The sequence below is a fragment of the Bactrocera tryoni genome, chromosome 1, assembly GCF_016617805.1.
Source record: "Bactrocera tryoni isolate S06 chromosome 1, CSIRO_BtryS06_freeze2, whole genome shotgun sequence".
In the NCBI taxonomy this organism is placed as follows: domain Eukaryota; kingdom Metazoa; phylum Arthropoda; class Insecta; order Diptera; family Tephritidae; genus Bactrocera; species Bactrocera tryoni.
Window position 1 is genome coordinate 49325266 of NC_052499.1, and position 14169 is coordinate 49339434.

The 14169-nt window shown below is 31.5% G+C and overlaps 1 protein-coding gene and 1 non-coding gene across 3 annotated transcripts in view; one reads left to right on the forward strand and one right to left on the reverse strand.

Annotated features, from left to right (window-relative positions):
- Nucleotides 1-6043: 6043 nt before the first annotated feature.
- LOC120767122 lies at nucleotides 6044-6208 on the forward strand. Its single transcript, XR_005704668.1, has one exon. It is a non-coding gene; the product is annotated as a U1 spliceosomal RNA (small nuclear RNA).
- A 5081-nt stretch (nucleotides 6209-11289) lies between these two features.
- Nucleotides 11290-14169, reverse strand: part of LOC120782560 (protein pellino) — a 117105-nt gene continuing 114225 nt past the window's right edge. For both annotated transcript variants that reach the window (XM_040114893.1, XM_040114894.1), the window contains exon 10: nucleotides 11290-12480. In XM_040114893.1, coding sequence (XP_039970827.1) covers nucleotides 12354-12480 — 127 coding nt within the window. In that variant the 3' untranslated portion in view covers nucleotides 11290-12353. The remainder of the gene's footprint in view (nucleotides 12481-14169) is intronic.

Sequence of the window (14169 nt, forward strand, 5' to 3'; positions counted from 1 at the left end):
TGAAAGTGCGAATTTTTGAAATTCAAACACTAAAGTGACAACTGTAATTAAAAAAAAAAATACAAAACTTAAAAAATAATAACAACAACAAAAATTCAAACACATTTGGCAATAGATTGGCAATGCGTGCAGTTAGCCGGCAGCATTTTGTGGCAAAAGAAATAAAATTGTTTAAAAATACACACACATATCTGCACACATATGTATTGTATACACACACATACAACGGTACTTTGAGTACAAAAAAAACTTTGTCATTTAAAGCATTTTAAAATTTATAGACAATAAAAGGTAAGCATACAAATTCATAGTACACACACATACACACACACAGACACACTCACATGTAGACACACACAAACTTGCATACAATAAAATTGCTGTCAAAAAAGTGACAATAAAAAAAAGTGACAATAAAAAAAAATGACAACAAAAAAAATTGACAATAAAAAATGTTGACAATAAAAAAAGTTGACAAAAATAAAAATTGACAATAAAAAATGTACGAAAATCTTTGGCACCCAAAATTTGCTGTTTAAGTGCGAGAATTCAAAAAGCAATTAATTGTATTCAAAATTTACTGGCGTAAACAGATTATACATTTCTAAAATAAGCAAAATGAAACACTAAAATTACTTTCGAACAATTGCAAGCGTATGCAAATAGTAAGGAAGTGAAGAAGTACATGTTGAGAAAAATTTAAATTTAACTACTAACAATAACAATAACAATAACAATAAAATGGTTATAAACACATTGCATCTGTCTTATATTGAATGTAATACGAAAATTATTGAACAATAATAAATGAATAATAAAATAAATTGTTTTCACCTTATGTCAATGAAAATAGTTATTGTTTGGCTTTTCAGCTGAAATAAAAGCAAAAGTGGGTAAAAGCGCAGGTGGATCTGGGCGAGTAGGGTTAATACGAGCAAAAACAAGCATGATTTTGTGAAATGTTCGCAAAATATGGTTAAAATCTAAATAAACGAGCAAAAATGTTAACTTCGGCTGCACCGAAGCAAAAGACTAACCCATTTCTGAGGTTCGTCGCAGAGTTCCCCCCAAAAATTAAAATTTTTATTTCCATCATAAGTGACACTCCGCGAAGAAAAGGACTTTGTGTTGCAAGCAAAAAATTATATAGTTCTCCCCCCAAAATCCTACTCTGGATCCGTCACTGTCTCAGTGTGAAATTTTCGGAAAATATTAGGTCTACAACTTTGCTTTCGCCGTTTTCCAATAGATGTCTCTAGGGTCAAGCAATGGTCGATTAAGTCGTTTTGTATCGATCTTGAACATTTGTGTCAACACTAACCCAACAAAATATTTGAAGAGATCTGTTTGCATCCAAAATTTATTCTCAACTGAAAATGTCACTTTTTGAATTCTCGACATTTGCGGGAAATTTTGCTCTTCTTTTTTAATTCCAAGAAAAGTGCGGCTGAGGCTTCTCGCATGCTTTCGGATACGTACGGCGAGGCTGTCCTAAGTGAAAGAACATGTCGCGAAATATTTTCAACGTTTTAAGAATGGTGATAATGAAGTCGAAGACCGGCATGGTGATGGAAGGGAGAAGATTTTCGAAGATGCTGAATTGGAAGCATTACTCGACCAAGATGCGTTTCAAACCCAGGAGGAATCGTTGCTAGTGACACAGCAAGCCGTATCAAAACGCCTCAAAGCCATGGGGATGATTAAGAAACAAGGAAACTGGGTACCTTACGACTTGAAACCGAGAGATGTCGAACTTTGCATGTGAACAGCTGCTTCAAAGGCACAACCGAAAGGGATTTTTACATCGCATTGTAAATGGGTTCACTACGATAAGCCTAAGCGAAGAAAATCATGGGGAAAGCCTGGACATGCCTCCACGTCGACGGCAAAACCGAGCATTCCCGGCGCCAAGGTCATGCTCTGCATTTGGTGGGATCAACCGGGGGTGATATATTATGAGCTGCTAAAGCCAAGTGAAACCATTACAGGAGATCGATACCGAACGCAGTTGATGCGTTTGAGTCAAGCACTAAAAGAAAAATGGCCACAGTACGAGGAAAGACACGATAAAGTCATTCTCCAGCATGGCAATGTTCGGTCTCACGTCGCAAAGGTGGTCAAAAAATATTTGGAGATGCTGAAATGGGAGATCTTACCCCACCCGCCGTAATCTCCAGACGTTGCTCCATCTGACTACCACTTGTTCCGATCGATGGCACACGGTCTAGCTAACGAGCACTTCAGTTCTTATGAAGAAGTCAAAAATTGGATTGATACTTGGATCGACTCGAAAGATGAGGAGTTCTTTCGTTACGGAATACGCATGCTGCCAGAAAGATGGTCAAAAGTAGTAGCTAGCGACGGCCAATATTTTGAATAACATTTTTGTAACCGTTTTTATACAATAAAGCCTTAAATTTCCAAAAAAAAAAAAAAACGGCGGAAGCAAAGTTGTAGACACATCTGTACATTTTTTTGTTGTTGCATTTTCGTATAGTATACGCTGTAATAAACATTCTCTCAAAAATCGAAATTCAAATTATTACGGTCGCTACAGCGATTCTTGTAGAAAGGGAACAGAGTAGCGAACGAAGCGAGAAAATCTTTAAACGCGTTTTTTTCAGAATGGTTTTTCAAAACGGTTTCCACTCTCAAAAGAAGAGAGAGATATTTTCAAATCTTGTTCCAATTTGGAGAGTACATTTTTAACGTCATTCTCTATGGCACTATGGACGCTTTTTTTTAATCTTCCTATTTTTTATACGAAAAACTGTTGAAAAAAGGCCCAAATTGGATACTTTTTCTTGAAACCGCCGCCATTTTGCCACATTTCAAAAATAAAAAAACAAAAAGCTTACATAGCGTAATAGCGATTTCTCTACAGATTAATAATCTTTTTGAAATTTTTGTTTTAGACCAAAATTGCGGCTGCAATCGTGGACATCGTACAGGCCTTTTTTACGTGTCATTTCAACAATTTATTTCACTATTATACACCCAATAAATAAACATAAAGAAAATCTTTTTATTTTTGTCATGAATGTATTTATTTCCAAAAAAAGGGACCGACTAGTTAATTTCAAGATTTAAAATAACATCGCAGAATTCAGTGATTTCTCAGAGGGTCAGACTGAGACGATCCCTTAACTTTGGTTGCACCGAAGCTAATGAGGAATCCATTTCGAGGTTCCTACTTTTTTAAAGTAAAAAACAGAGAAGCTTCAAATTTAATGGACAATGTGTATTATCATTCGAAGGAACATTCTTTGGCATTTATTTTTAAAATATTGTCTCTTTCAAATAACAGCGGCTTCATCTCAGATGGTCCATCCGTTAAGTTCAATTTTCGATGACTCGTTTGAGCATTTCGGCTGGTAATTGGTGAATGACACGTGTCATGTTTTGATCCAAGGCCTGAATCAAAGCGGGATTGTACACATAGACTTTAGGCTTTACATATCCGCATAGAAAAATATCTAACGGTGTGAAATCACACTATCTTGGTGGCCAGTCGACCGACCCAAAACGTGAAACTATCTGCTCACCGAAGTGTGCTCTCAATAAATCCATTGATTGATGTGATGTGATGTGTGGAAAGTGGCGACGTCTTGGTGAAACCAAATGTCGCTAATATCACGAGCTTCAATTAGTCGGTTATCATGGCGCGATAACAGTCGCCATTAAAGGTTACATTCTCACCAGCCACATTTTTCAAGAAATAGGGACCAATGATTCCACTGATCCACAAACCAAACCAAACTGTTGTTTTTTCTTAATGAAATGGCAGCTCTAGAATCTTCTCAGGTTGCTCTTCAACCCAAATGTGACAATTTTTTTTGCTGTGAACGGCGCCGAATCGACTCTCCACGGTTTCGTATACACTCTCAGCTACGGCTGTTATATTTTCTTCACTGCGTGCTGGACGTGGTCTATGCGGTCGAGTATTAACCAATAATGTATGCTGGGTCTCAAGATGGGTGATGGTGCTTCGAATAGTACGCTCAGTAAATCGATTCATAACAGAACGTTAATTATATTCGTAATAAAGTTGTACGATGTGTCTTTTAGGGTCCAAGACTTTTGCTTTTGAGTGTGACAAACTTGGCCGAAAACTTGAAATACCCTCTTCAGGGTGTAAAAATATGGCAATGGCAGCAATTATTCAAACGATTCTCGGAAAAGAGAGGTTTGCAGTGCCACTAATAACTTGGTATAGTACGAGGGCTGCTATATATATTCTCGCCAAGGCAACACTTTGTGTTGAAACTGACATTTCCATTGAAAAGTTTGACATTTTTTAGCATAACATCATTCAGAACGTTATGTTATTTAATCGTGAATTGTTTTATTTACAGGGAATTAAAAAATTCATCTCGGCCCAAAAATGGAATTAACTCGTGAACATTTTCGTGCGATCATTTTTCACAACTTTCGACGTGGATTATCACGACAAGAGTGCATCGATGAACTAACTACTTTGTATGGCTATGAAACACCATCCTATAGCACTGTGAAAAACTGGTACAACGAATTCAATCGTGGCCGACGCTCGCTCAAAGATGAATTCCGTGAAGGTCGTCCAAAAACAGCCGTTGTGCCAGAAAACATCGATGCCGTACATGAACTGATAATGCAAGACCGTCATGTAACATACCTTCAGATAGAAGCATGCATATGCATTTCTCCCACCAGCATACATTCGATATTGCATGAATACCTGGCCGTAAAAAAGGTTTGTTCTCGTTGGATCCCGTACAATTTGATAATCGCTCAAAAAAAGGCTCGTGTGGATTGGTGTAAGGAAATTCTGAAAAAATACGATCGCGGTGCTTCAAAAATCGCTTATAAGATCGTCACAGGTGACGAATCACGGATCTATGCGTATGAGCCCGAAACAAAACAGCAATCGACAAAAAAAACAAAAAAAAAGCATTTTCGTTGATAAATATGCCTATTTACATTATTAGGCCAGAAATATATATAGCAACCTACGTATCACCCTAAATCGCAAAATCAAGCTTACGCCCAGAGAGGAAGAAAATTTAAAATTTTCATTTTTGTTGGAACACTTTCAAAGAAAAAATGCAATTCTTGGCGAAATAATTGGCTAAGTTGTTATTGTAAAACAAAAATTATTAAGAAGTTTGAAAATTACTCTCGGACATTATCTCCTAAATTAGGTAAAGAAATAGTGTTCAAACTTTCAAAGGTCGCGGTGAAGAGCCTGTTCTTAAACGCGGAAAAATACACATAGAATAATTCAACTATACTGAAGATTTTTTTAAAACTATCTACGAGTAGCTAAGCCGCTTACTGAAGTAATCCTAAAGTCAATTATTTTATAAAACGAACTTTAGAGGAATATATATGTATATGTATCATAAGCAACCAAAAAGCGAATTCAGAAGACTGCATGAACTGACCGAACTCATCTTAATGTCTGCGGGATGTTCAGGAGAAGTTCGCGATGATGTATTTTCATGGTCGTATATTACCCTACCTGAACAGGGTATATTAAGTTTGTCACGAAGTTTGTAACACCCAGAAAGAAGTGTCGGAGACCCTATAAAGTATATATATAATTGATCAGTATGTTGAGCTGAGTCGATTTAACCATGTCCGTCTGTCTGTATATATACGAACTAGTCCCTGAGTTTTTGAGATATCGTTTTGAAATTATGCAAAGTCTTACTATTTTGCTCATAGTAGTGATTGAAACACTCAAAATATAATTTAGTTTTTGGGAAACAAAATTCTAGGTAATTATTAAATATCTACATACATACACATTCTATTCCCATTTCTACACATTCTACATTTAAGCGCATATGAAACAATTTTCAACCAAAGCATACACAACATGTTACAGAAACAACCCTAACACAAATATAGTAGGTTACCATTTTCTTCATTACCTTTCACTGTTTCTTAGCTACTGTCCTTTTTCATTGAGCACTTAACTCTCACATATCCTTTTCACAATAATTCTCAACCACTTTCTATACCATTCTACTGAAATACTTTCGTTTGAGTGGAGAAAAGCATACTTACCTGGCGTAGAGGTTATCCGTGATCATGAAGGCGGTTCCTCCGAAGCGAGACCTGATCATTGCACTTCGATTGGGTTGACCTTTGCGATTATTCCTAATGTGAATAACTCGTGCGTGTAATTTTTGGTAGCCGGGAATGGCGTACGCGCCGTCCCGACGTTTTTGAATACATACAAATATATACGAAAGGCATGGTATTATCTATAACATATACATATGTACTTATAAAGATTTATTGGTACCCTTTTTGATAAGTGAAAAATATTGATAGCTGTCATGTGTTCGAGTAATGAAGAAGGAGGGTGAAAGGAAAAGTATTTAGAGTAAGTCAAACAGTACGGTGGAAGAATGTTTCACAGAGAAACATTTTTTAAGGTAATATATGTTTACAGATTTTTTCAGAAATACCCGTTATAATTACACCCTGAACAGGGTATATTAAATTTGTCACGAAGTTTGTAACACCCAGAAGGAATCGTCAGAGACCCTATAAAGTATATACATATATAAATGATCAGTATGTCGAGCTGAGTCGATTTAGCCATGTCCGTCTGTCTGTCTGTCTGTATATATACGAACTAGTCCCTCAGTTTTTAAGATATGGTTTTGAAATTTTGTAAACGTCATTTTCTCTTCAAGAAGCTGCTCATTTGTCGGAACGGCCGATATCGGACCACTATAACATATAGCTGCCATATAAACTGAACGATCGGAATCAAATGCTTGTATGGAAAACTTTCACATTTGACAAGATATATTCACGAAATTTGGTATATATTATTTCCTAAAGCAACAATGTAATCTCCGAAGAAATTGATAAGATCGGTTGACTATGGCATATGTATATGTAGCTTCCACACAAACTGAACACATAGTTACTAACAGAAATGCACCTGTGAAGGGTATTTAGCTTCGGTGCAACCGAAGTTAACGTTTTTTCTTGTTTTTTGCTGTTTTTGACACTCACTAACACGCCAGCTAGCAAAAGGGTTCAAGGCGCAATGCGCTAGAATTCACCTTGCTATGTGCGGTTTATGTTCACTATGTGGAGCAACATCACACATCAACGCTCAGTGGGACATCTAGGTAGTTCAAGTGCTTTGGATGGTTAGAATATCTCATATAATTTTATTATCAAAAGCAATAGCCATCGTAAGTTCATGCATAGTTTTGCTCTCTTCGACGGTCACTAGCGACCGAAGTACGTCTACTAGGTGCCTCAAACCATTCCGGTGGCCTAGCGGATTCTATGTACTTCCTTACTCAGGAGTAATATTCATCCCAGGGACTCCAGGAACGTATTAAAATGGATCCTTCCAATTTATTATACCAAACAGCAACTCTCGATAAAAAAAAAAAAAAAATTAAATGAAAATATCGCCGTTTTTTTACATTTGTATTCAGTTCATTTGATCTTTATTAATCATAGAATTCAGTAAATTTAATTACACTTTTTTCATTTAAATTCTAAAGATATTCAATATAAGGATTTATTTTATTTTATGTGTACTCTTAATTTGTTTATTTTCAATTGTTAACATTACCATTATCATTATCATTAAATTAATGTCTAGAAATTAAAAAAAGAAATAAATAAAACTATTATAAAAAAAAACTGAAAAACATTATAAAAAAATAAAAAAACGTATAAAAAAATAATAAAAGCTTATAAAAACTAAAAACATTTAATAATAAAAATTAAATATAAAAATTAAAAGATATTTTTAAACTTCATGAAGTAATTACAAACGTAATTAGTTGCTTAACAAAAATTTACTTAATAATTAATGGTAATTAAAATATTTTTTAATTAAACACATTAAATAAACATGGCTTCTAAATTTAGGTTTGTTTGAAATGAGATAATTAAGTGGCTGAAACTGATGCACTCTACCGTTTTGATAAATGCCAACAATGGGAAAAAACTGATAACTTATTTTTATACAAAAAGTTTTGAAATTATTGTGTTAATAACTGTGGCACTCCAATGCATAATGAGTGCGCAAATATCGCGAAAAATGAAGGAAAATGTAAAATAAATGGCGTTCAAAGACATTTTTATTTTAACTGTTTTTTCCTGCAAAATGAGGTTTATGGAATTTTTTAAAAAAATATTTTATATTTTAAATTATTTCGAATTATGTAGTAGAAACATATTTTCTTTTTTCATATAATGCCGCCAGAACTCACTTAGATGCATGCTTTTGTGAAAATGGAAATTTTTTGAAGACATAATTTTATAAAATATTTTTGGGAAAATATAAATTTTATTTTTCTTTGCTTTGACATTTTTTGACATTTTTAATTAACAATTTGATTTATTTTAGTTTTCCGTTTTCAATTAAATTCATAAAACTGTAAAATAATAAAAAAAAATGTATGTTTACTATCATTTACTTTTCAAAATATTACACAATTTACAAATGAATGGAACTAGCATGATTTATGTACATAATTTTAAAAATTTAATCTTAAAGCAATTTTTGAAGCAAACAGTCGATTTTTGTTTAACAAAACCAAAAAAAGCACACAATTTACGGTTATAAAAACCATATTAATTTTCCTCAAATTTTATATGGTGACGCATATTCAAACTAATTTTTGTACAAAAACAAAATTTGAATAATAACATAAATTTGTATAATTTTAATTTTTTAATTTTTTTTTAGAAATTAAATTTTTTTGTTTAAATAAGCAATAATGAATGAACATATAGTACATACAAATGTTGAAAAATTAATGATTTTGGTTGCAAAGAAAATTAAAGTTAAAAAGTTTTTTTTTTTAATTTTAACAAAGCTTGTTTTCAAATATGCATACATACATACATATGTACTTATGTATATATTTATAATTTTGGAATTTTTTAATTAATAAAATAAATGTAACATTTTAAATACCATGCAATAATTTCAAATATTTAAATTTTAGCAACTTTTTTGAAAAAACCTAAATTTTAAAATTTTATTTGAAAACAAACTAAAAGTTTAAAAAGTTGTATTAAATTTTTCAAAATAAAAATCAGCTGTTGTTAAAAAAACATAATAATAGCAAATAATACTAACAAAAAAAATTGGAAATAAGATTTTTATAACTTTGAAATTTCTCTAAATTGTATGCTTCATTTGTGTATGTGTGAATTTTTAAATTTTATTTTAAAACAAAATAAAACCTAGAAGATTTTTCAATAAAAAGCTGTTTATTTAAAAAAATATGAATAACTGAAAAACAATTACATATTTATTAATTAAGAAAATATTTTTTTTAATTGTTTTACATCAAAGGCAGCTTTTTGAAAAAAGAGATTTAACATTTTAATTTTGAAAATAAATTTTACTATGCACATATTTTTGAGAAGTTTTATTTTCCTAAATTTTTTAAACAAAAATTGCTTTTTATATAAAGAAATATTAAAAATATTAGTTTTGATAAAATGTATACCTATAACTTTTTGATTTTTCCTTTATAAAAATTAATTGAAGTTCTTTTAAATTTCTAAAATATTTTTTTCTAATTTTTTTAAATCAAAGTTGGCTTTTATATGTAAAAAAAATTATTTAGCATTTTAATAAAAAAAAATATGCATACATACATATATAACTGTAAGAAGTTTTTTTCTCTACAGTTCTTTTAATAAAAATGTTTTTTATATAAAAAAATGATAATTTTGAAAAAATAATTTAATTTTTCTCTTTTACAAATTAATTAATGTTATTACAATAGCATGCCACAAATACATACGTATGATTTCAGTTTAGCGATGTTATAAGTTTTTAAATATTTTTTAACGAACATTTTTTTGAATTTTTTTAAATAAAACTCAGCTGCTTATAAAAATATAAATTAAAAAAATAATTAAAAAAATTTAAAATAATATTAAAAAATATTTAAAAAATATTAAAAAATATAAAAATATGGAGATATTTTGATTTTTATATTTTTATTTTTGACAAATTAATTTAATTTTTACATAAATTTTATAACTGATTTCCACGTGTGCTCTTAATTTATGCAATTTTCTGTAGGAAAATTTTAATTTTAAGATTTAGTTTTAAATAAAACAAAAGTTAGGAATTTTTTAAAGATTTTTTTTTTTCAATAAAAAACAGCTTTTTATATAAAAAAAAAGACATATACATACATATGTATATACATATGTCTTTTTTTATATAAAAAGCTATATATATACATATGTATATAAAAAGTATAATAGCCCAAAAATAATTTTGAAAAAAATGTATGTAAAATGTTGAGATTTTTATGTTGGCAAATTAATTTGATTTTCATACAAATTTTATAATAACTGATTTAAATTATTTTAAGCATTTTTTTGTAAGAAAATTATAAGTTTAAGACTGTAAACAACAGCTTGATACATTTTTTCAGAATTTTTTAAATAATTGTTGCTTTTTATATAAAAAGACATATGTATATGTATGTATGTATGTATATAAAAAGTATAACAACCCAAAAATAATTTTGAAAAAAAATATATGTTTGTAAAATTTTGAGATTTTTATTTTGGCAAATTAATTTGATTTTTATATAAATTTTGATACATTTTTTCAGAATTGTTTAAATAAAAAACAGCTTTTTATATCAAAAAAATTATATATAGAAAGTATTATAACAAAAAAATAAATTTTGAAAAAAGTGTGTTTGTATAATTTTGATATTTTCATTTCTGACAAATTAATCTAAAATTTTGTAAATATATGTATGTAAATTTGCTGTTAATAAAATATATTGCCTAAACGAAGCAACTAATTTTTTGTTGTTATTGTAACACGCTTTGAATGCAATCTTTGAATTTCTTGCAAGTTAGTTCATTTAAATTCTAAACACATGCAAATTGTGCACACAATTACATAATACATGTACATAAAATCTAAATTTCTCAATTCAGTTAATTATTAGTTATTTATTTAATTATTTATTTTTTAGTTTTACATTTACATTTGCGCATGAAGCCACATTTAGATTTCATTTTCAATTTCATTAAAGAATGTAAATTTTTGTTTTTGCTATTTTGGTTTGCTTTTGATTTCAATGAAATGCACATGCATAGGGAATACATATGGGTGTGTGTATATATAATTATTATACCGCCATTACATAAGTAAAAAGCTAAACGGTGAACGTGTTGAAATTGCACGCAGTGGCGTTTGCTCAGTCCATTTAAATTCAATTTCGAAAAAACAAAAAAATTGAAATTTTTTTTCTAAAACTCACAAATAAATCAAAAGCTGTACTTGTTATTTATTTGAATGCCAGCAGGTTGGTAGCGCTTGCCGCGAGAGTTTGCATAAAAAACGAATGTACCGTAAATGTAGCTATCACTGCAACGCCTATTTGTATTATTTACGCTGTTAAACTGTACATAACCACTTCGTCATCAGTCGGCACTAGTGTCCGTCCTTCAGATGCACTTTGTAGTTCTACTATTGGTTTCTTACACATTAAGCTCTAAATTGTTAAATTTATATATATATTGTGTATGTATGTGTGTGTGTATGCGTGTGTCTATGTGTTGCTTGCTGGTGGCAAAATGCTTCTCACATCATCTGTGTTAATTTGTTCGCCTTAAGTGCTAACATCTATCGTTAATCATTTACGGTTTTGTATTTTAGTTTTATTATAAATTTTACATAACTTAATTTCATGTTATTTCTTTACAATTCATTACAATCCAATACCACTACAGCTGGCTTTACGAACCCTAATAACGGTGCAGCAGTTGCACAACGCCAACACACAAACAAAAATTTATGCACTTTTATTTTCATTTTTCATTTTGCTCACTTTCTTTGTAGTACTTTCTCGCTTTTCACGCGTTTTTAAGTGCCATGTATATGTGTGTGTTTGTATGTATATGTATATGTGTTTATATATAAATTTCTTTCATTTTACATAATTGAAATAAAATTTTGTAATTGTTGTTGCCTGTGTGTGGCAAATAAACTAAATGTATGTATGTTAAAGCTTATCAGCCAATGCTTTCTTTGTGGGGGAGAAGTTTCTCAAATATAAATTAAAAAAGTAATTGTATAATCATTACAATAGTAGCATTACTCTACGCCACTAACTTCACTTTCGCACGACATTTGCCAAAAAGCTCCGCCTCAGCGTACAACTCTTGTAATTACAATTGTGTATACATATGTATATATACACTTATATAAATGTATACATATGTACTAATGCATATAAAAGGGCTGATAAACTGCAACATTGCTAGTTTGCATTCTTGCAAAATATATGCGCTTTGCTTACATTTAAACATAATAATAGTAATTATGTAATTTAATCTAAATTATCTTGGAAAATCAACTTAATGTAACCGGATGAACCGTCCAGTGGCGTCGCACAGAAGGGACAAACCGCCTGAAAGCCATTCGTGCCATGTGGTATGTCAACATTGGCCCAGTACCTAGACGTAGAGAGAAGAAAAAAAAATTATATAATTTTTTGTTCTATTAAAGTATAGGTTAGGGTTCATATTTTCAGGAAAAATGTCAAATCATTTTTATAATAAACCGTTAACTACGGCCACACCAAAAGTGCAAATTATTGCATTCATTATTTACAAAAACAGCCAAAAGATGGCATTGTTAGTAGAAAGAGGTTTTTTCTGAATTTCGTTAAGATTTCTTACATATTGACCGATCGGCATACAGTCTGCCGGAAGTTCGAAAATACTGTGTTATACCAGAAATAGTAAGACTTTGTTCCTAATTTAAAAAATTTTAATTTATTCTTCAAAATTTATGTCGTCCCCCTTAAAGTAATCTCCCGTGTCCAAAACACTTACTGCTCTGAACAAATTGAAAGGTGAATTTTGTATATTTCATGTACTTTAAAGTAATCCCCTCCCTGCAATACACTTATGCCAACGAATTTTCCAGTCATCATAGCACTTGGAAAAATCCTCCGTCGTAATGGCCATCAGAGCCTTCTTCGATACAGCTTTTTTATACTCAATTGAGTCAATACGGTCAAATACGGTATCCTCGGAGTTGCCATGTGAATTTGCTGAGTAGCCAGCAGTCACACGGAGCTAAATCAGGCGAATACGGTGGTTGTGCCACGATATTGGTGGAAAAACTCACGAAGAATCAAGGCAGTATTTGACGGTGCATTATCGTGGTGCAAAAACCAAGAGCCGGTTCATAATGCCGGTCTCATTTTACGACAAGTTTCGCGCAAACGACGCATAACACTCAAATAGTATGCCTTGTTGATAGTGTGGTTGGTCCGAAGGAATTCGGATTCACCTCGATAATCGAAGAAAACTGTCCACATAAACTTGATTTTTGCCCTGCTTTGAGGGGGTTTTTCTTCTTTGGCTCACCTTTGCCACGATGTTCAACCGAATGATCGTTTATTTCCGGCTCGTAAGCATAGACCCAAGATTCGTCGCCAATAATATTACTGTTCATGACATACTGGTAGTCGGAAGGTATTGTTTCACAGACGTTAACGCGACGCTGTTTTCTAAAAAAGTTTAGTGATTTTGGAATAAATCGTGCTTTCACATTTCTTAGGTCCAAATAATTTTTCAAAATGGTTTTACGGATTCTTCTGATATTTCAACGATGCGAGTAAGATTTCTGATTGTTAATCGTCGATTCTCAAGCACCAATTCCTTTATGTTATTGACAGCATCAATTGATGTTGATGGCCGCTCTGGATGTGTTTCGTCGTGAACGCGTTTTCGACCTTCTCTGAATAATTTGTACCAATCTAAAAAACTTGCTCGCGACAAAACAATTATCACCGAAGACCTTTTCCGACCTTCCGAACGTTTCGGCATCAGAAATTTGATGCCGCACACAAAATTTAATTGAACTTCTTTGTTGAATAATTTCACTCATCGTAAAAACCGTCGAATGCACATTATTTACTTCAGAAAGAGAAGCGTCTACTGAAAACTCATGATTATTTTGGTGTGACATTTGGCGCAGATGTCACTGACTGTCATACCAACCTAAAAAAAAACTTTACGACGAATGGGTTTCCCGTGAAATTGAAATTAAGAAGTCCTACTATTTTTTTGCCCATAATATTTATAGAGACTTTTTCTGACATAATCAATGTTCCTTCAGGCGTTCCTCAAGGT